The sequence below is a fragment of the Bos javanicus genome, chromosome 4 (genome assembly GCF_032452875.1).
Source record: "Bos javanicus breed banteng chromosome 4, ARS-OSU_banteng_1.0, whole genome shotgun sequence".
NCBI classification, from domain to species: domain Eukaryota; kingdom Metazoa; phylum Chordata; class Mammalia; order Artiodactyla; family Bovidae; genus Bos; species Bos javanicus.
The window spans coordinates 16100701-16123880 of record NC_083871.1 but is presented as its reverse complement, the minus strand read 5'-3'; the positions used below and the strand labels follow the sequence as shown (position 1 = coordinate 16123880).

Below are 23180 nucleotides of genomic sequence, written 5' to 3'. Positions count from 1 at the left end.
ATTGAGATTATTAAGGAAGATAATGATAATAGACAATTATATTTTATCTTGTTAATGTCTCATATAAAGCATTTCTGGTCAGACTTTGTTAATTGATAATTAGTCTCTTCCACTAGATATGTTTTAATTAAAGGTGTTCATTAGAAGCCAAATAAGAATGTCAGAGTTATAACTAGATCTGATAGCCTTTGAAAAAGATACTTTTTTACTGAGCATTTTTGTCTTTTAAAAAATAATCTGTTGGTACCATCTTAATAAATTGAAAGTATAGTTCTAACCCAAGTACCTGCTCTTTCTTTTCTCTGGTTAGCAGTCATCATTCACCTTGACTGTTTAACTAGAAAACTTGAGAATATACTGATGGTGCAGAATATTATGCTGACAGTTTCCAGGTTTCCAGTAATTGAACCTTGAATCACTGTTTTTTTCAATGCCCCTAAGTGATTGTTCACAAGCATTAACTCTCTGTTCTCAGCAGCTTGGAAAATGGGGCTCCTCAAAGTCTTCATGATTTTCATTTTCACCTTGGCTACTGTCTTCCAGAAATGCAGACGTGGAAGCAAGTGTCAGCGCCTGCTCTATGTGGCATGCGTCTCCACATTGCTTAACATAGGTCATACTCTGAGACTACTTAATTTGTAAAAACTTCATGAAAGGACTTTCTTAGCAATTGAAGGATCCAGGGAAAACAATTTTGATAGTGATAGCAAGCAGATATTTATTGAGTGCTTAATATGTAAGAGCTTTACATCTCTCTGATCTAGTCCTTATATTAATATGTGTGGTTGAGGTAGATACTATTGTTACCACTATTCTGGTGAGAATGCTGAACTTAGAGAGATGGAATTATTTAAGATCACACTGTTGATATGTAGCAAGAGGTGGCTTGAACATCAGTCCAAATGACTCCCAAACCTGCTTTTAGTTTATTATGCAAGACTGTAAACTCTATGAGACAAGGAGTGGGGCTGTCTGCTGTTTTCAGACGCTAGCACAGTGACTTGCACCTACCAGGCATTTGGTAAACATTCATTGAATGAATGGGAAAAAAATTTGAATGAGCTGGAAAAAGACTCCTTTGCATTCCATGAAAATTGGGTTATTTTCATTTGAGGAAGAGGAATAACCTGTTAATATTTTTTTATACAGTGTGTAATATTAGCTAGGGCTTCTCTGTCTAGTTTGCAATCTAATTTTCACACCATATTTCTTTTTCTCCTAGTTAATTGCTCTAACATTAGATTACTCTGTCATGGATATTAGGACTTTGATTAAGCCCTTGGATGGTTAAAAGCTAGTTTTCCCATAAGTACAACAATTTAAATTGAGTTAAATGCTAGTTTTTTACTTTAATTAAAGCCTTTACTAAATTGGCTATGCATAAATACTAAAGAAGGCTGTCTTTTATAAGATACGATTTTAAGGAAAGCCCCCCAAAATTAGATATGGGGTACAATTAGTTTTCTCTCTCACAAATCTGTAGTGGTGATTGGCCACTGATGTGCATAATGCTGGATCCTAGTTCAGCTCCAAGGCTTGAGTAGAAAACATCTCTTAAATCACCCTAGATTACTGTAGACTGAGCCCCAAGATCACTCAGAGTGTCTACAGGGGGGGACCTCCTTTGGGGCTCTGGGCAACTCCGTCTTGTACCATCATAGATTTACTTCCCTGCCAAGAGAGTCCTAATTATCTTTCTATGCCTACTAGAGGAAAAGCTCCAGTTCATGCATCTGCCATTCTTGTTATTAGTCTCCTTTCTACTTTTTTTTTTTTTTTTTGCCTTCTGGTCAAGAAGAAAGAGAGAACAAATTCATAATCTTTTAAAATTCCTGGTTTAAGTGAATATTTTGTTGTTGTCTTTTTCAACTAGCATCTGCCCGTTCATCCGTTTCAAACCCTGAGACTGCACTGTTTTTCTTTCCTTATGTGAGAAGTCCTCACCTTACTGAGTGCCTTTCTGAGCAAGAGTCACACGGACTTAATTTTAATCATTGAGATCAAAAGTCTTGTTACCTCTTAAAAGATTCTATCAAGATTTCTATTTGCACATAAACCTCCAGGGGATTCAACAAGTTCCAGAAAGAATTCAAGTCTGAATCCAAATTTATCAGGATGGAAATTAAAACAGCATGTAAACAGAATTCAGTGCTTTAAAACAGCTGTGTGGTGATTCCTTCCCCTGGTGCCTAATTAAATTATTTCATCACTTTGCATCCTTTTTTGGGCCACACAGTCCTAGATTTTTAGCCTTTCCTCTTAGGATTGATTTCCTCATCCTTATTCTGAAGTATCACTTCACTTCCATTTTCTGCCAATTTGAGAACATCAGAATGGAACATCTTATGCTAATCAAATAGAACAAGTATTTAATACAATGAGAATATTATTCTTCACAACCATATGATTCTACTTATCAGCATGGTATGTACTAGGAGGATCGAGTCTCACTAATCATGTGAATAGGACTATATCATTGCATGCCCCTGTGAACTGAAATGTGACCATTATCTTTCTTCCTCTCTCCTCCCTGCCCTCTCCTCTCTCCTATTTTCTCTGTCTCTCCTTTTGCTCCTCACTCTCTTGTATCCTAACCAGGGTCCCCGCGGGCCTGAGGGACCACCAGGAGAGAGAGGCTTACCGGGAGAAGGACTTCCAGGGCCAAAGGTAACAGCACCTTCTACATGGAGGAGAAATGCCTCTATTGCATGATCATGAATTATAAATTCAAAAACGGTGTCCTAGCCAACTATCCCAGGTCAAGTATTTTCCTGATCATCTTCACCCTATTAAGTGAATTTGTATGTAAATTTTCCCTTAACATGAAGCTATAGTGACATTTGCAATTATAAACAAGTAATTGCAAGGCTGCTGCTTCATACAGTTACTGCATATGAAATTAGAAAATCTCTTAAAGTCATTCATAGTCATTAAAACCACAGGGATAAATAGCATCTTTATGCCCAGAAATTAAGTTATTGAGCATAGCTATATACCAAGTTTTGGAGAAGGAAATGGCAACCCACTCCAGTATTCTTGCCTGGAGAATTCCATGGACAGAGGAGCCTGGTGGGCTGTGGTCCATGGGGTCTCAAAGAGTCGGACACGACTGAGCGACTAACACACACACGACATACCAAGTTTTACCCACAACTTTGTTCTGTGAAACAGACAAGAAACAATCTAATAAACCAATTTATCACACTATTGCCATTAATATAAGAAAGGTAACGTGGGTGGATGGAGGGAATCGAATTTGCCTTACTACCAGAAGGAGCAAAATGTTACGCAAGAACTACCTCTCACCTGGCAACTGAGGTGTTAACTGTTTGCACCGCCTCCCACACGTAATTCTTGTAGCTCAAGTTCCTCTAGACCAGGGCTTGCAAACTTTCTGTAAAGAACCAGACAGTAACTATTTCAGACTTTGTGAGCCATGTGCTTTCTGTTGCAACCACTTAGCTTCTGTTGCCAAAGCATGAAGGCAACCCTAAACAATGGGTGATCTTGGCTGTGCTTCAGTAAAGCTGTATCTACAAAAAAGCATGCAGTGGGCTGGGGTTGGACAATGGGTTGCTGATCCCTGGTCTAGACTCTTTACCCATAATATATGGCTCACTTGCTAAAGGCCACACAGGAAATGATTTTCTGAGACCCTTTGTGCAGCAACAACAGAATTTCAGGGTAGGTAAGGTCCCTGGGTTGGGAAGATCCCCGGAGAAGGGAACGGCTACCCACTCCAGTACTCTGGCCTGGAGAATTCCATACAATCCATGGGGGTCGCAAAGAGTCGGACACGGCTGGGCAACTTTCAATAGACTGAAAGTGAACTTTCACAAGGATAAATTGGGGGTCCTCTTTCCTCCTTTCCTAAAATGTTTCCCCCAGACATACAAGCATGCACACACACTACCCCGAGAAGCGTGTGCTGTTTTCTAAGTGTTTAAGACCTTCCACTTCATTCAGTCGAGTCACTGAGATCTGACCTTCTCAGTACGGTCTTACACTCTAAAATTGCTTCTCATTTTCAGCCTCTTCCACCATGATCAATATTCAATTATCTATGAGAAACCTAAATCTCCACTGAAGGGAAATCAGTTAGCTAAAACAAATATATCACACGAAGTTGTGAGTGACTGCTGGGCTGAATTTTAAAAGAAGCCCTTGTTAACCAACACATTTTAATTTGTTATAGTAAATAGAAATAATATGTTGGAAAAGGGGATATTACTAATGCCCTCGCCTAATCAAAATATCATCACAAGAAGGCAGAGGTCAGCAATTTGGCACCACATTTCAGAAAGTTTTATCATACATAATTTAATTTTTTTGGCACACAGTAAATTTCTAATTATGTATAGCCCAAACAACCTGGAAAATTCAAACAGCCAGAATTATTTCTCCTTATAATCTGTGGGGTTTAAAGAAATAAATAAATGAGAACAGAGTAAATAAAACACTGAGAAGCATATTTCAGAGCACGTTTTACTGGCAGTTTCAACGGCATGGTATAATGTTACATTCCTTCATAATAACCCATAGCACTGCATTGCCCTCTGACTCATCAAAGAAAGAACTCTTTATATTCAGTGTTGTTTTAGGATTGACTGTACACAGATGTACTTTGTGGTAACAATCAGAACCCATTAGACAGAATTCTTCACTCCTCAACTAGCAAGACCAATGGGAGTTCTCTGTATGTACTTCTTGGGGCTACTTTGCAATGACATGGGGCTTAAGTGAATAAATAATGACTACAGAAAGACATAAAGGTATATTTTCCTAGGTTTCTTGCAAATGTTCTTTGATTTTACTCTTGGTTCAAATGAATTTATGAAATGTGTGCTATTTCTGATCAATTCTGTGGTTTGTTTTTCATACAAATGACAAAGTGTTACGACTGCATTGACATGACATCACAACCAGAGTGATTCACGTAGGCCATGTGGCTCTAGAAGCAGACCCCAAAAGATTTTCCACAAATTCTTTTAAAACTAAGTTTTCAATAAATGTTTATAAATTTTGGTATAAAACACTTAATAAATAATTCCATCTTAGCAAATGTTATTTCACATACTGAGAGACAGATTTTCATTATGTAATGGATACAGTTACAGAAATGGTAAAGAAACAGAAGACTGATTCAGTTGGTTGTAATACATGATTGATTAGATCTCCCACTTTCAGATATTTCTGATTATATTAGGAATGGGGCTCTTTTCCCACTTCAGTGATGCTGTGTAAATTTTCTGCTTGAACAGATTCTTTTATATTTATGAAATGTTAATGCTATTTTTTTTTTTTTTGTCAGTTTACAAATCTTGGAGTTAGAATTACCCATTTGTAGTTAGCAGTGAATTTTGATGGTTTGAATGCTTTACCTGTTTTAAAATCCTGAATTTTATTACTGCATTGATAGCTCTCCCATATACTTTCAGGGTGAAAAAGGTTCTCAAGGAGCAACTGGCCCACAAGGAGAAGCGGGCCCATCAATAAAAGGGGACAAGGTATTGCATATAGGGCGGATAACAGAAAATATGCCAATAAAATGACTTTTTATTGTTCCTTATGTATGTATATTTATGAACTATGTACAACCTGACAACCATACCACACAGGTATCCAGTTAACTACAAACGTTTTAAAGACGGGTAGGAAGGGAAAGCTGCCAGAGAAGGAAGGGATATAAGAAATGTGCGAAAACACAGACAGCAATTAGTTTGGAGTCCTACATATACGTCAATATCTAAACACATCATTGTATTAGAATAACAATTGACATGGATGATTATCTTGGGTGTTGTATTTCTACTCGAACTACTTATTTCTTTTGTTTACTATTTACTGGTAGCTGTCTCTTCTGGGTATCTGTATTTAAGTAGCAGAGACAGTAGTAAATGTTGAACTATACAAATTTCAGACATCATACAATTCTTGGTTCAAATAGTTGAGCTCTGGTGGTGTAACTCCAGTTCCAAATACACAAAAATACGTAAGATGCTCTTTCATTCTTTGGAGTAGTGACTACTGAATACAACGTAAATGCTGTGTTATAAGTTCAGTAAATTAACTTTTCCAGGTATTGACATGGTCTTTGTGGTTTCATATCTGGAGCTCATGCAAAGAAGACAATGAAATATCAGGACAGTGTCACCTAGTAACTGCAACGCTTTTATCTGATTTTCATTCCCTTTCCCTTCTCCTTTCTTCTTTCCCTACTCTTTTATATTCTGGGATTCAAGTGATTAGATAAACACTTCTGTGATAAGGACTCTCAAAAATACACTATTTTACAGAACAAGGAAGTAGCTTTACTACAGATATTTAAATGTAATGTAATTCCCCAAAGAGGTCTGTTATATGAGCTGTTGAACATTTGCAGAACAGTGATTATGAGTTGGGTTCGGAGTTGGAGGGAGAGGACTTGAATCTATCCGTTGTGTGACTGGGAGTTGAAAATAGTAAAATGTTAGTTGCTCATGTCTGACTCCTTGTGACCCCAGAGACTGCAGCCAGGCTCCTCTGTCTATGGACTTCTCCAGGCAAGAATACTGCAGTGGGTAGCCATTTCCTTCTCCAGGGGGGTCTTCCCAACTTAACCTCATCTGGAAAATGGGGGTGCTTACTTTCAGAGGGTTTCTGTGAGGATTAAATGAGATAAAGCATGAAAAGCATTTGGCACAATGAATGCCTCATGATAAGCAATCAAGTTCTGAATCAGAATAACCCAGCTTTGAATTAAAACTCGAGTCCATTACCTATTTCCTTCTATGGACATTTATTTAGACTAGGGCTTGACACAAAGTGAACCACTAAGAAGCATATGCCAGGGCCTGTCTTCATGACAGGTTCAGGTTTTTAATATTATATAAATTATGATCTAATCATGTGCTTTTGTTCACAAAAGCATATTTATTTAGCCCAGGCATTGGCAAACTATAGGGTGGGCTGCCTGTTTTTGTAAATAAAGTATTCAGCAGACACACCTATTCATTTAACTACTGTCTGGCTGCTTTTGTACTACTGAAGCAGCATTCACTGGTTTTGCAAGAGACCTTATTATGACTCTCAAGCATAAAATATTTACTATCCAACTGTTCAAGAAAAAGTTTGCAGATCCTGATGTAGTCTAAATGCAGTTGACATTAAAATAAGTGTATTGGGCTTCGCTGGTGGCTCAGTGGTAAAGAATCCACCTGTCAATGTGGGAGACACAGGTTTGATTCCTGATCTGGGAAGATCCCATATGCTGCAGAGGAGCTAAGCCCGTGTGCCACAACTATTGAGCCTGTGCTCTAGAGCCCGGGAAACGCAACCACAAGAGAAGCCACTGCAGTGAGATGCCATGCACTGCAACGAAGAGCAGCCCCTGCTTGCGGCAATAGAGAAAACACATACAAAGCAATGAAGACCCAGCACAAATATAAATAAATAAATAAAGCATATTTATCCATGTTGCCTAGTCCAGTGGTCAACTCTTGGTTGTCAATTTACTTGGCCTATCAGTAGCATCATCTGCTAGGATCCTCACCTTCTTGAAAGAATATCTTCACCTGATCCCTCTGGCTGTATACTTTTCGGTCTCCACTGCTGGTTTTTCATCTCTCTGACCTCTAATACTTGGAGCACCCAAAGGGCTCAGTCCTTGAACCTTCTCTCTTCTCTTTCTACTTGAAAACTCACCCAGTCTTGACTTCAAATACCATCTATATCGTGAGAGCTCCCAAATTGACATCTCCAGCTCACACCCCTCTCACCTACTTGATATCTCTGCCTGAATGTTTATTTTAGGTATCTCAAACTTAACACGTCCCAAACTGAGCTACTGGTATTACACCCTTCCCCAGCCTTGCTTCATCTCAGTCTTTTCCCTCTCAATAAGTGACAAGTATGCTTTCCCAAGTATGTTATCTGGTCCCATCACTTCATGGGAAATAGATGGGGAAACAGTGAGAGACTTTATTTTGGGGGGCTCCAAAATCACTGCAGATGGTGATTGCAGCCATGAAATTAAAAGACGCTTACTCCTTTGAAGGAAAGTTATGACCAACCTAGATAGCATATTCAAAAGCAGAGACTTTACTTTATCAACAAAGGTCCATCTAGTCAAGGCTATGGTTTTTCCAGTGGTCATGTATGGATGTAAGAGTTGGACTGTGAAGAAAGCTGAGTGCCAAAGAATTGATGCTTTTGAATTGTGGTGTTGGAGAAGACTCTTGAGTGTCCCTTGGACTACAAGGAGGTCCAACCAGTTCATCCTAAAGGAGATCAGTCCTGGGTGTTCATTGGAAGGAGTGATGCTAAAGCTGAAACTCCAATACTCTGGCCACCTCATGTGAAGAGCTGACTCATTTGATAAGACCCTGATGTTGGGAAAGATTGAAGGCAGGAGGAGAAGGGGACAACAGAGGATGAGATGGTTAGATGGCATCACTGACTCAATGGACATGAGTTTGTGTGAACTCCGGGAGTTGGTGATGGACAGGGAGGCCTGGCGTGCTGCGGTTCATGGGGTTGCAGAGTCAGACACGACTGAGTGACTGAACTGAACTGATGTTTTCCCACAAACCTCAAAGATATCCTCGATCTATAGCAAATCATGATGGCTTTACTTGCAAAATCTATCTAGGATCTGAGCACTCCCCACCACCTTCACTCAACAGCCTGGTCCAGGCCACAGTCATCTCTCATACGGACATCTCTTCCGTTTGTTCTCAATGTGGCTTGCAGAGTGAACGTTTGAAGACTAAGCCAGATCTTTTACTCCTCTGCTCAAAATCCTCTAGTGGCTCCTCAGCTCACGTAGAGAAAAGCCAAAGCCCTCACAATGGCCTAAAAGACCCTATCAGTAGCTCTGCCTGAGCCCACTGACCCACATCCCTGACTTCATCTTCCACTGCTTTCCCTCATGCTCACCAGCTCCAGCCACATTGTCTCCTTGCTGTTTCTGGAATGTTCTAGGCATCTTCCTTGCATGGATGTTTGCTTTGCCTGGAATGCTTCTCCTCCAAGTTTCTACCTGGTTTACCCCTCTCATCAGTGAGACCATCCTGAATCACCTTTCCCCAGATTGCAGCTATCTCTCCATTCCTCCATTTATTTTTCTCTTTAGCGTGTACCATCATTCAGCATACTATTATTTCTTCTGTCTTGTTTATTATCTTCTGTGTTCCCCAAGAAAATGAAAGATCTATGAGGAAAGAGAGTTTTGTCTGTTTTGGTCACTGCTATTTCCCCATGTTGGAGCAATTCCTAGCACACAATAAACACTAAACAAATATTTGTGGAAATACACAGAGAAAGGATGAATGATATTGTTCTCACTGATAACTCTCACTTTATTTCTCAAAATTATTCATGGAATAAGAAGGTGAAGTACTTTCATTTTGCTGCACTTACCTTAGATAATTTTTTAAGTTTTAAAATGTTTTAAAAAAGTTTTAAAATTTTTAAAAATTTTTAAAAAGTTTTAAAATTTTTGTTAAGATTTGGAGGAAAAAGGTATTTAGAAATTTAAAAAATATTATTCTTTAATTCCTTTCTCAAATACTGATCTTCTTACATCCTATGAATTTTATATGTTTTAAATATTTAAATATTTCTATGATCTTAACAAGAAGTGTTTGTGTCATTATAAAAACAATTTTTGAATTTTTGGTTTCTCTATGGAAAAATGATTGATGAATATAAGCTGGTGCAAACATACACCATTTTTGACCAAATAGCGAAAACATTATTCACTATTTTGGCAAATTTGAACCATACACTATTTAAAAGCAATGGTGTTTTGTAACTTTCCATGTTGAACTTCTTTATGGTTTAAAAGAGAGACTTTAATCCATCATATTGCAAGATTAGCAAAGTGTGAAAGAATGAGGTTAGCTGTATTCTTAAATTTCTGGCTTATTTCTACACAGGGGGATATGGGACCTGTGGGACCCCAAGGACTGATGGGCATCCCTGGAATTGGGAGTCAAGGGGAACAGGTAATTGCTGCTTTCTCTCTTTCCCTTTCATACAGAACATTCTGGCCTAAACCTGGTGTTCACTGAAGGCCAGTCCGGCAAACAGCTATAAGTACATTTGATAGTGGAATTGCAATGGTGTTGGCTCAGATGGTAAAGCATCTGTCTACAATGAGGGAGACCTGGGTTCGATCCCTGGGTCAGGAAGATTCCCTGGAGAAGGAAATGGCAACCCACTCCAGTACTCTTGCCTAGAAAATCCCATGGATGGAGGAGCCTGGTGCAGGCTACTGCCCATGGGGTCGCAAAGAGTTGGACACGACTGAGCGACTTCACTTTAACTTTCACTTTCATCCAAACAGGTATGTAGGAAGGGATAAGATGGTTCCAGAAGATTCTAGTTTTGAGAACTTACAAAGACTTAAAAAATAAATTGTGTGTTTCTTGGTGCTGTGACTGTTAACATTAAAGCCAATTTACAGGATGAGGGTTTTGGAGCTTTTAGTTTCCCAAGGGAAACGAAATATTTTATTTACCTGGTGGGTTGTGTTTGCTCTTCCCCTTGAATCTTTATGACTGATGAAATCCCATTCTGTTCTGACGCCAGTAGAGTAGTGTTTCCCATTTTCTAGCCACATAGCAATCTAGAAAAAAAAAAAAAAAAAAAACCTAAACAAGGCCCAGCATTAGAGGCACTCACTTTACTGAAGGGGCACCATTCCTGAATAGAAGCAAACCACAGAGCAGGTTTATAAATGACTCTTGGTCCCTCTTGGTCAGAAGAAAGGAAAGATCTGTGAGGCTATCTCTGAATTTATGGCTGGAACCTCTTCCAAATTCTTCTGATTATAACTTTTCAAAAAGCGAGGCAATTTTGTTTAACTGAAATAATATGAATATAACATTACTGTCTACCTATATGATCTCATTTAATCAAAGTGACCAACAAATCCAAATTTATTTTGAATGTCCTCTTGTGTAGAAAGTGGCAAAAAGTTTAAAATTTATGATTATGGTTTAAATTATTCCATTGCCTAGTGAACAAATAGTACTTCCTTTATCTAGGATGGGTGGCTCAAACTGTAAAGAATCTGCCTGCAATGTGGGAGACCCAGGTTTTATCCCTGGATTGGGAAGATCTCCTGAAGAACAGAATGGCTACCCACTCCAGTATTCTTGCCTGGAGAATTTCATGAATAGAGGAACCTGGTGGACTACAGTCCATGGGGTTGCCGAGTTGGACATGACTGAACAACTAACACTTATCTAGAATAGGGAGAGAAGGATAAAAAAGGAGATAATTGAGAATATCATTATTGACATAAATTCTTGAGTTTATTTTTAATTATATGCTAATTAATCAGTATTTTTTGTTGTTAATTCGAGCAACAGCCAAGTTGGATATTACTCCTTTTTCTGTTTCCTTCCCCTTGGTAACGGTCCTAGTATAATACATCAGGAGGATTAAGGTGCAGGAGAAGCCAAGATAAATCTGTATATAAATATTTAGACAATAATTAAGAGCTGTTGTTTTTGGGCTACATAAGGATCATGGTTTGACTATGCCACCAGGCATTCTCCAGCTTTGTCGTTTTCTTTGCTAGTTTCAGCAAGCTCCTGATCCTGGAAGTGACCATGCTGTTACATCCTGGGTTTTGTGCTGTTCCTGGTGCTGAGTCACCATTGTGGGGCTGAAAATGAGGTTCAAAGAAAGCCAAGTCTTTTCAGATGCTGTTTCTCAGTGGAAGTTGTTCTACAGCTTGAAAAGGAAAAAGAAAAAAAACAACACACCTCTTTGACTTCTGCTTTCTCAGCCTCTTCTTTTCTTGTTCAAGAGTAAAAACCTTTCAAGGTGTATGTGACCATATGGAGCTGACTCCTACTGGGTAGGAAATTGAATGCAATATGTCATTTGTAAACTGAACAAGAAAAAAACTTGTTTACCCTTTTAAGACAAGGGATTTATATTCTATTTAAATTTAACCTCTTCACAGGCGGTTACCCATTTTTCTTCTTATCCTTACTATAACATGCTTACCCATTGAATTACTGTTATTGTTAAATCTTCTCACTTTTCTTATAGACATTAATTTTCCCACTCATCTGTTTCTGGGGGAACTTCTGTTTCCAGCAACATGTTTACAATCTCTCTCAAGTGGCCTCTGCAGATTTTCATTAAATATTTAGAAGCTTTACTACTTCAAATATCTTATAAAATAAAGTGAAATATAAGTAACCACATATACATGTGTACATGCCTATATGCACATATCTTTTTAATTTTTTGGATCCTAACGTGGTACTTGTAGACTGTTGTAAAAGTCAGGAAGGATTCCCTTCTTATAATGGTTCAATGCCTGGAAAATCCCATGGATGGAGGAGCCTGGTAGGCTGCAGTCCATGGGGTCGCTGAGAGTCGGACACGACTGAGCGACTTCACTTTCACTTTTCACTTTCATGCATTGGAGAAGGAAATGGCAACCCACTCCAGTGTTCTTGCCTGGAGAATCCCAGGAACAGGGCAGCCTGGTGGGCTGCTATCTATGGGGTCACACAGAGTCGGACACGACTGAAGTGACTTAGCATAGCATAGCATAAATCCTGAACCTTAGCTTCCTTAAATTGTTCAAAGTGCTTCATCTTCATTAACCTGAGAAAAAGGGAATGATATCTGTACTTAAAAAATGAACAAGCAGATGTATCATCTAGCTGGAGAAAATAGGATCACATTTGTCATAAAATTATCATGTATTTGCAGCCATTTTTTACATAATCGTGACCTGTGGGGGATAAATAAAACGAAGTCTTAGTCTTTCTTTCATCATCCCTTTAAATTTTTTATCAATGGGGAAAGTTTTTTCTTTTTCCTACCACAGAAAAAATATTGCCATCAGGCTACAGACTTTCCTATCACTTTTAGGTAACAGTAAGTTATAGGATCACCTCTAGGGGTTTCCATGGTGGCTCAGGGGTAAAAGAATGTGCCTCCAATGAAGGAGATGTGGCAGGAGCTGCGGGTTCGACCCCTGGGTCAGGAAGATTCCCTGATGAAGGAAATGACTAACCAATCCAGTATTCTTGCCTGGAAAATCCCATGGACAGAGGAGACTGGTGGGCTACAGTCCTTGGGGTCCCCAAAGAGTCAGACATGACTGAGTGACTAAACATACATAGGATACCTCTAAATTTCAAGTCAGTTTTAATTGTGTAATACAAACTATTTAGTCAACGTATCAATTTTCCTTTTAATCTTCATTCATTTTGTATGAGCTTGTGGTCCATGGGATAGAATGTACTTCTGATCCCTCCCAGGCTGAATCAAGGATGGGAGGATGGGAGCAGGCGGGAAGGGCATGGAGGTTCTTTCTTGGCTGGTCTATTGTCAGATGGCTTTGGGTCTTCTGGTCTTGACAGATGTTTGATGCTGACATTTTTCCCGGTGGGGTTCCTGCACTGCCACTCCTGGGACACCGACAAAGGACTTTCTTCCTCCAGCTGTTTCTCCCCATCAGCCTCTGCTTTTCTGGGAATATATTTACTCTATATGGACTCTCTCAGCTGGAGTCCAATTATTCTTCCAGGTCCTCTTGGACAGAAATCAAAGCAGTTCCAGGCCAACTCCAGGAATCTAGAGTACATCTGGTCCACAGGAAAAAAAACTTGCATGGCCTTTGCACTGACAAGCTCTGGATGCACGGGCTTACCCCACCCAGCCCTCTCTTGGCTATCACAGCATATTTTAGCTTTCTTTGGAACGAGTCAGACACTGGTTCATGGTGTTCCAAAAACTAAAATCAAGGTCTCCCAGAGGTTTCACTGATGTTCCCTTTCTATAATGTGGCAAACTTCTCCCCATTTTCTTCAAAGAAAACACTTTAGAAGACTTTTCTCTGGAGAAGACCTTATTAAATCCCATATCTTCTCCTTTTTTATACCCACAGTGTGAATGAGAGGCAAGTATTAGAACATTCTTCAGTTTTGTGTTTGCAGGCTTTTGCTTCTTAGAGCCTAGGTCAAATTTTCAATTTCACATCCTGATAGATATCCCTTGGTACAGCTAGGATATAGGTTTGCCTGTATGTAACTGAGAAGTGAAATAGGTTAATAAGATGAAACTGTATTTCTCCTGTTTAAAACTCCAAGCTGGTGTGTTTCCTCTGTTCATTAAGGTCTTCAGAGGTTCTGGCTTCTTCATTCGTGTTAGTCTGACATTCCAAAAGTGCTTTCCCCATCCACCTGATCCAGGATAGGCAGGCTCCGTGTCGTCACTTCAGCAAGGGGGAGGGGAACAGGGATGGAGCACTATATCCTTCCTTCAGCATGAAATTGCACTAATCCCCTCATTCACATCCCATTGGACAGAATCCAAGCAATACCCGCTGCAACAGGGATTAGGAAAGGTGGTTTTTACTCTAAGCAGAAATGCAGGCCAGTTAAAATTACTCTTACTATGGAAAAATGGTAGAATTGCATATTGTGGTTCCCCTAGCAGCCTCAGCCACCCATTCAATAAGTATTAACTGAGTACAAGTAATCAACTATGGGATGTGAACTGAACTTTTACTTTGGAGGATTTGAAACTTCTCTCGTTTAAATTCCTTCTTAATTTCACTAATATTATTCTTCAAACTTTATTTTAAAGGGAATCCAAGGTCCCATTGGCCCACCTGGTCCACAAGGGCCCCCAGGACAAGGCTCACCTGGTCCCAAGGTAACTTTCTAAATGAGAGAAGAGTTTAATCTATTTTCTAACTGTTGTTTTCTGGTCAGTGGCCAGTGCATTTGGAAGGCAGCAGAGGGGATGAACTTCAAAATCAGAGATCTCTATTTAATGCAAAATGCTACTGATATTCCTAATGGTCTAGAGAATGTAATGTGCATTCTTTATGCTCTTAGCAGCTTTCACATTTGTCCCTTGGCATCTGCTGGAAGGTTGATTTTAGGATTCCCACTCCCTTCCCCATATCAAAATCTTAGGATGCTCCAGTCCCTTAATCTAGTCATATCTCCCTGTATTTAAAAAATCATCTCCAGATAACTTCTAATACCAAATACATTGTAAATATTACAAAGCGTTTAGTTGCTGGCATGTGGCAAATTCAGGTTTTGCTTTTGGAACTTTTTGGAATTTCTTTCCTGAGTATTTTCCAACCAAGGTTGGTTAAATTGTAGCAGAGTCCAAGCTCATACCACTTGCTGCGTGAAGGGCCAGTAAGTCCAGAGGCACAGTGTTGGGGAGAGGAAAAACAACTTTTTTCAGAAAGCCAACAAACTGAGAAGATGGTGTGCTAATGTTCTAAAGAACCATCCTAATTTGGGATAGAAACCAAGCTTCTTTATTGCTAGGGAAGGGGGAAGCTGGAAAGGGTTAAGATCAAGAAGAGAAGGATGACCACAGTGAGTGTCCAAGGAGGGTTGTGATAACATTTTGTTCTTGGTTAGTTGACCTGAGTCTGGTCCTGATGTTCCTATAAATCTTGACAAGACAATCGTTATTTTTGTTCATACTTTCTTATCTCCTCATGTGAGGTAAGTTTGCATAACCTGTAATCTGCAAGCAGAACCCCTTTAGTAATTAACAAGTCTACATGCAGACCTGAGCAGAGGCTCATGACTCAGCGATTAAAGCAGCAGAACAGATAGGTACAATATGGAGTCAGAGATGCTAAGCTTCTACAAACAAGAAGCAGGTGGTGGAGGCAGATCTTAGTTCTTAAAGAACAACTCAGAGATATCCATCAGATTGTTATGCCAGTCCCTAAGACTTAAAGTTCCTAAAGAGAAGGAACTGCTTTATCCCTGAACTATTGTCAGTACTTTTCTTGTTTAACTGGTTTTCCTTTGTTTCTGCATTCCTTCTCTTCCCTAATTAGTAACTGCCTGTGCCTGTTCTTTGGAACTCTGGCCCAGGAGACTCAAGTCTATCTACAAACAAGAAGTAGGGGAAATGGAGGAGCTTTTGAACCCAGGAGGGGTCCACAGGGTCCTGCTCAGTTTCAATCCCCCCGTTTCTTTGATACTTCTTAACCCTAATGGGAACAGCGCAGACAAGAAAGGGAATAATAAAGTTTTGGATAGAGAGGTTAATCACAAACTCATCAGAGGGACTTAATTTTATGCGGACTCTTTCAAATCCACAAATGTGGAACCGGTGGCTACCGAGGAGACAGACTATACTTCCACATCTCAATTTATTGTTTTTATTACTTTTACTTGTGAGACCTTATTCAAGCAACTCAAGCAGTAATATCAGTAGAGGTTACTGTGGGTTGGCTAGTTTTTATTCTCACCAATGATCACACAGTAGGTCCGACAACCAAAATATTTAAAGATACAGAGTCAGAAATACCTAGCCAATAAAAGTTTTCTATGAACTTGGAGGCAATTTATGTTCTAATTTAGAAGATAAATTATTTATCCTTATTTATCCTTTGGGGAGAAGCATGACACTGTTTAACCAGCTGTCCTTAATGTTGCTTCAAAGAATCACTAAGCATTATTAAATCAACACTTCTCTGAGCGTTTCCCTTGTGGCTCCCCTGGTGGCTCAGCTGGTAAAGAATCTGCCTGCAATGTGGGAGACCTGAGTTCAATCCCTGGGTTGGGAAGATCCCCTGGAGAAGGGAAAGGCTACCCACTCCAGTATTCTGGCCTGGAGAATCCATGGACTGTATAGTCCATGGGGTCGAAAAGAGTCGGACACGACTGAGCGACTTTCACTTCACTTCTCTGAGAGTACCTTCCTTTCAGTAGATTCCTTCGAGAGTCCCCTGTGAGAAGTAGCTCAATAGAATACAGTTACTGTCCTTGAAATTTCTGATTTGAGGTCAATGGTGAAAGCTCAGGTTGTTCTCTCTGGTTACAATACTGCTTTGGATCAGCGGTAATCTTGGTTTCTCATGTGTCAATTATAGTTGCTGTGGATTGTAACTGCTCATCTTTTTCACATGCCCTTCCTGGGGACTCAAAGTCAATTTTGAGTATTATACACAGCCTGTCTTTTAAATCAGACCATATATACATATATATGTGCATATATCTATTTGCCTGAAATATATCTATATTTGAATAGATAAATGCATATATACACATATGTGAATGGAGTATATGAAACTCAGTTTTATCTTATTTTGCTGATATGTTTTGCTCTTAGGAGATCAAAGGTAAGGTATGTGTTATTTTTATTTTGGTGCTAGAGTCAAATACTCTTCAAATACTCTTTCCTCACTAGGGAGAAGTTGGCCAGATGGGCCCTACAGGCCCTAGAGGACCAGTGGGACTCGGAGTACAAGGTCCAAAGGTGAGTTGTCTAAGCTGCTGCTGCTGCTGCTAAGTCGCTTCAGTCGTGTCCGACTCTGTGCGACCCCATAGACGGCAGCCCACCAGGCTCCCCCGTCCCTGCGATTCTCCAGGCAAGAACACTGGAGCGGGTTGCCATTTCCTTCTCCAGTACATGACAGTGAAAAGGGAAAGTGAAGTTGCTCAGTCGTGTCCGACTCTTAGCGACCCCATGGACTGCAGCCCACCAGGCTCCTCCATCCATGGGATTTTCCAGGCAAGAGTACTGGAGTGGGGTGCCATTGCCTTCTCCTGTCTAAGCTAGTTGGAGGCATTTATGTCATATTATGTAAAGCTTCATTTATATCCAGAGGAGAATATTTATTCAGAAGAGAGTCTCATGCTTAACTCATATGGTTTAAGAAGAACCAAAACATAGTTTATTTTAATGATGACTGTGTTTCTATTATTAATTAATTAGCGTTAGAGGTCCTCTTTCACCTCTTTCAGAGCGATTCTTTAAGAACATTGTTGCCTGCCATATTATAAAAGTTTAGTAGAATTTCACTAAAGCTTACTTCCCTTCTCTTGTTTTGTGGCTGGCTCCTTCTCATCCTTCAGGTCTCAGCTCAAAAGATACTTTCTCAAAATTCATTTACTAAACCTAAAGTATGTCTACCCCACTACTGTTACCCAGTTATTTAAAAGCACATTTTTTTGTTCCCCTTGATTTTACCACTTAACTTGCATGTTTTTTGAATTACTCTTCATTGTACTACACCCTCTAGAAACACGCTGCCCTCTAGAAACGGCAGGCACTTGCCACATGGAGTTACTGAATACTTGACATGTGGCTGGTATGAACTAAGAGTTTGCTACAAAGGTACTATACACTCTGGATTACAAAGCTTGGTACAAAAAATGAATGTAAACTATATGATTAATATATTTGTATATGGAGTACATGTTGAAATGACAAAATTTCAGATGTATTAAGTAAAATATATTATTAGAATTGTCTTTATTTGTTTCTTTTAAAGTTGTAAGTGTGGCTATTAATAAAATTATAATCACATATATGGCTTGCTTTATATCTCCATTGAACAGTAATACCCCACTGGGGCAGGGGCTCTGTTTCCTTTTCTTCTTTATTAATAAATCCTCAGTTTGAGGGACACAATAGGTACTCAATAAGTGCTGATGAATAATAAATGAATCCTTGTTTTACCCTTTACAATTTCGATAACTCATCCTGAAGGCATCTAGAATCTGGCAAGCCACGCTGAGGATTAATATCCATCATTGTTCTGAAGTCACCGTCACGATTCTTAAGAGAGTTTGGGTATTAAAATAATATGTAAGATACAGTCTAAGACAAATATGTACAAATTTCATTTACATAAACATATAATTGCAAGAGACAAAAAATATACTAATAGAGTGATAATAGCTGCCGTTTGCTGAATGGTTTTGCTGTCATACAATGTGCTAAGTACTAAATATGCCATGTACATATACATGTATATACATATATATATATGTTTATGTCTATACGTGTCTATAGTATATATGTGTATATATACATATTATGTCATTTCACGCCAATTTCAGAGGGGCCATATAGGGTAGCAAGACTATGAGGCACTTAAACTACCTGAATTCAAATCCCAATCTTGCACTAAATAGACATGTAATCTTAAGCTTCTCTCATTTTAAAAAATGAAATACTTAAAATACACTCCCTACTGTAGAGAATAACAAAGAACACCCATGTATTCCACAACCCAGCTTTATCAAGTATCAACATTTTGCCACATGTATTCTAAAATGTTTTCAAGAAGTATTGCAGAGATAGCTGAAGGTCTCTGTCTGTGTGCCCCAATTCTGCTGTCCCCTCTTCCCTCCCCAGACATAATCATTATCATGAATTTAGTGTTTATCATTCTTTCAAAGTTTATATGATTTTCCCACAATTTTATTCATAAGCCATATATTGCTTATTTGTATTCTTGAACTTTACATAATATATCATTCAGCAATATATTTATACTCAGCCTTGTGTCTCGTGTTTTTATATGCCTTTGCTTCAGTTTAATTGCTTTGCAATACTACACTGTATGAGAATACTTCATTACTGATGGACATTTAAATTGCTTTCTATTTTGTGCATTTGCTAATAATGCTGCCATAAACATTCTCTGGGTTTCGTCTTGTGTAAGGATATAAATTTCTCCTATCAGTAGATGACAGATTGCTGTGAATTGGAAGATCACAGAGTATACAAGTTTTCAGTTTTCATATTGTGAAAATTCTGCTCCAAATAGACAATGGGTACAGTGTTCGGACCAGATTATCTTCCTTCCAGCAACAGACAGCAATGCCCTTTTCGCTACATTCTTGCCAGTGTGAAATGTGTAAAAAAAAACACATCTCATTGGTTCAGTTCTTATTCCCTGATATCTAACTGAACAGTTTTTGACTGTTTAATGGACCTCGGTTTTTCTTTTTTATAAATTCCTGTAGATGCTCATTTTTTGGATACTGAGTATTCCTCTCAGAGCTTAAGATACGGTTTGCCTTTTTCACTTTAGTTAGAGGGCTTTTCAGTGCATAGAAGTTTTCGATTTTGATGTATTTCTATCCCTTTATGGTTTGGGTTTTTGGAATATTATTTTAAAACATGTCTTGACCCTAAAGTCATAATATATTTTTACTTATTTTCTTTTGAAAATGTCAGTGTTTTACTTTTTAAAATTTACATCTTTAATACACTTGGAATTTATTTTTGTGGCCAGGACAAGGTAGGAAATCTAGTTTTCCCTATATGATAACCAAATATCCTAGCATCAGTTATTAAATTGCCACACTGACTTGTAATACCTCCAGTGTTATGTATCAAGTTTCTATATGTGTGAATATCAGTGCCTGAGTTCTTTATGACACTCCATTTGCCTATTAATATCTCTCAGTGCTACTATCTCTCTGTCTTGATTATGATAGATTTATAATGTTTTATCATCCATAGGGAAAATACTGTCATCTTCTTCCCTGGCTATTCTTGGTTCTAATATATACATTTTAGAAATGGCTTGTCAAATTTGACAAAATATTCCATCAGAGTTTTTGAAATTGCACTGAATCTTCAGATTAAACATTGAGTCTTTCAAACCACAGAGTAAAACTCTCTACTTTTTCACAAAAATAGTTTTCATTTTATCCATAAACATCTTCTACTTTTTTTAGTTAAAAAGGTACCTTGGGTACATTTTTATGATTGTGAATTGTTTCCTTTTTTTGTACTTTTCAATTAACTATAACGTGTCTATAAGGAAAGTCAGTTGAGTTCAGTTCAGTCACAAGGTTGTGTCCAACTCTTTGCGGCCCCATGAATCACAGCACGCCAGGCCTCCCTGTCCATCACCAATTCCCAGAGTTCACTCAGACTCACGTCCATTGAGTCAGTGGTGCCATCCAGCCATCTCATCCTCTGTTGTCCCCTTCTCCTCCTGCCCCCAATCCCTCCCAGCATCAGAGTCTTTTCCAACGAGTCAACTCTTTGCATCAGGTGGCCAAAGTACTGGAGTTTCAGCCTCAGCATCATTCCTTCCAAAGATATCCCAGGGCTGATCTCCTTCAGAATGGACTGGTTGGATCTCCTTGCAGTCCAAGGGACTCTCAAGAGTCTTCTCCAACACCACAGTTCAAAAGCATCAATTCTTCGGCACTCAGCTTTCTTCACAGTCCAACTCTCACATCCATACATGACCACTGGAAAAACCATAGCCTTGACTAGATGGACCTTTGTTGGCAAAGTAATGTCTCTGCTTTTGAATATGCTGTCTAGGTTGGTCATAACTTTTCTTCCAAGGAGTAAGCATCTTTTAATTTCATGGCTGCAATCACCATATGCAGTGATTTTGGAGCCCCCCAAAATAATCTGACACTGTTTCCACTGTTTCCCCATCTATTTCCCATGAAGTGATGGGACCAGATGCCATGATCTTCATTTTCTGAATGTTGAGCTTTAAGCCAACTTTTTCATTCTCCACTTTCACTTTCATCAAGAGGCTTTTTAGTTCCTCTTCACTTTCTGCCATAAGGGTGGTATCATCTGCATATCTGAGGTTATTGATATTTCTCCTGGCAATCTTGATTCCAGTTTGTGCTTCTTCCAGTCCAGCATTTCTCATGATGTACTCTGCATGTAAGTTAAATAAGCAGGGTGACAATATCCAGCCTTGACGTACTCCTTTTCCTATTTGGAACCAGTCTGTTGTTCCATGTCCAGTTCTAACTGTTGCTTTCTGACCTGCATATAGGTTTCTCAAGAGGCAGGTCAGGTGGTCTGGTATTCCCATCTCTTTCAGAATTTTCCACAGTTTATTGTGATCCACACAGTCAAAGGCTTTGGCATAGTCAATAAAGCAGAAATAGATGTTTTTCTGGAACTCTCTTGCTTTTTCCATGATTCAACAGATGTTGGCAATTTGATCTCTGGTTCCTCTGCCTTTTCTAAAACCAGCTTGAAGTTCACGGTTCACATATTGCTGAAGCCTGGCTTGGAGAATTTTGAGCATTCCTTTACTAGCGTGTGAGATGAGTGCAATTGTGCAGTAGTCTGAGCATTCTTCGGCATTACCTTTCTTTGGGCTTGGAATGAAAACTGACCTTTTCCAGTCCTGTGGCCACTGCTGAGTTTTCCAAATTTGCTGCAATATTGAGTTGCAGCACTTTCAGGATTTGAAATAGCTCAACTGGAATTCCATCACCTCCACTAGCTTTGTTCATAGTGATGCTTTCTAAGCAACAGATATTTATATTCTTTGCAGCCAAAGATGGAGAAGCTCTGTACAGTCAGCAAAAATAAGACCGGGAGCTCACTGTGGCTCAGATCATGAACTCCTTATTGCCAAATTCAGACTTAAATTGAAGAAAGTAGGGAAAACCACTACACCATTCAGGTATGACCTAAATCAAATCCCTTATGATTATACAGTGGAAGTGAGAAATAGATTTAAGGGGCTAGATCTGATAGAGTGCCTGATGAACTATGGAAGGAGGTTCATGACATTATACAGGCGACAGGAATCAAGGCCATCCTCATGGAAAAGAAATGCAAAAAAAAGCAAGAATGGCTATCTGGGGAGGCCTTACAAATAGCTGTGAAAAGAAGAGAAGTGAAAAGCAGAGGAAAAAAGGAAAGATATAAACATCTGAATGCATAGTTCCAAAGAATAGCAAGAAGAGATAGAAAGCCTTCCTCAGGGATCAATGCAAAGAAATAGAGGAAAACAACAGAATGGGAAAGACTAGAGATCTCTTCAAGAAAATTAAAGATACCAAGGGAAAATTTCATGCAAAGATGGGCTCGATAAAGGACAGAAATGGTATGGACCTAACAGAAGCAGAAGATATTAAGAAGAGGTGGCAAGAATACACAGAAGAACTGTACAAAAAAGAGCTTCACAACCCAGATAATCATGATGGTGTGATCACTCACCTAGAGCCAGACATCCTGGAATGTGAAGTCAAGTGGGCCTTAGAAAGCATCATGTCTATTAACAAGTTTTAATTTTCCTTTGGTTTCTTGAACATATGGAATGCAGTATAATAACTGTCCTAATGTTATTCATGAATTCTATCCCCTGTGTTATGTTTCTGCAGCTTTTCTGAATCCTCAATAGCTTTTGATTCACTGCCAGACATTGTGAAGTTTACCTTTTTAGGTGCTAGATATTTTTTGTATTCCTATAAATATTTTTGAGCTTTTTTTCTTAGATGCTTTTTCTTAGATGCTTCTACATTACTTGAAAACAGTAATGCTCAAAGCATTCTGATCTTGCTTTTAAGATTTGTTAGGTAGGACAGGAGCGGTATCTAGTCTGGGGCTAATTTTCCCCCACTACTAAGGCAGTACTCTTTAAAGAACTCATCTAT

General features: G+C 39.0%; 1 protein-coding gene across 2 annotated transcripts in view; it reads left to right on the top strand.

The window, feature by feature from the left end:
• Positions 1 to 23180, top strand: part of COL28A1 (collagen type XXVIII alpha 1 chain) — a 179841-nt gene that overhangs the window by 53422 nt on the left and 103239 nt on the right. For both annotated transcript variants that reach the window (XM_061413527.1, XM_061413526.1), the window contains exons 14-18: positions 2599 to 2667; positions 5439 to 5507; positions 9918 to 9986; positions 14608 to 14676; positions 17197 to 17265. In XM_061413527.1, the coding sequence (XP_061269511.1) occupies positions 2599 to 2667; positions 5439 to 5507; positions 9918 to 9986; positions 14608 to 14676; positions 17197 to 17265 (345 nt within the window). The remainder of the gene's footprint in view (positions 1 to 2598; positions 2668 to 5438; positions 5508 to 9917; positions 9987 to 14607; positions 14677 to 17196; positions 17266 to 23180) is intronic.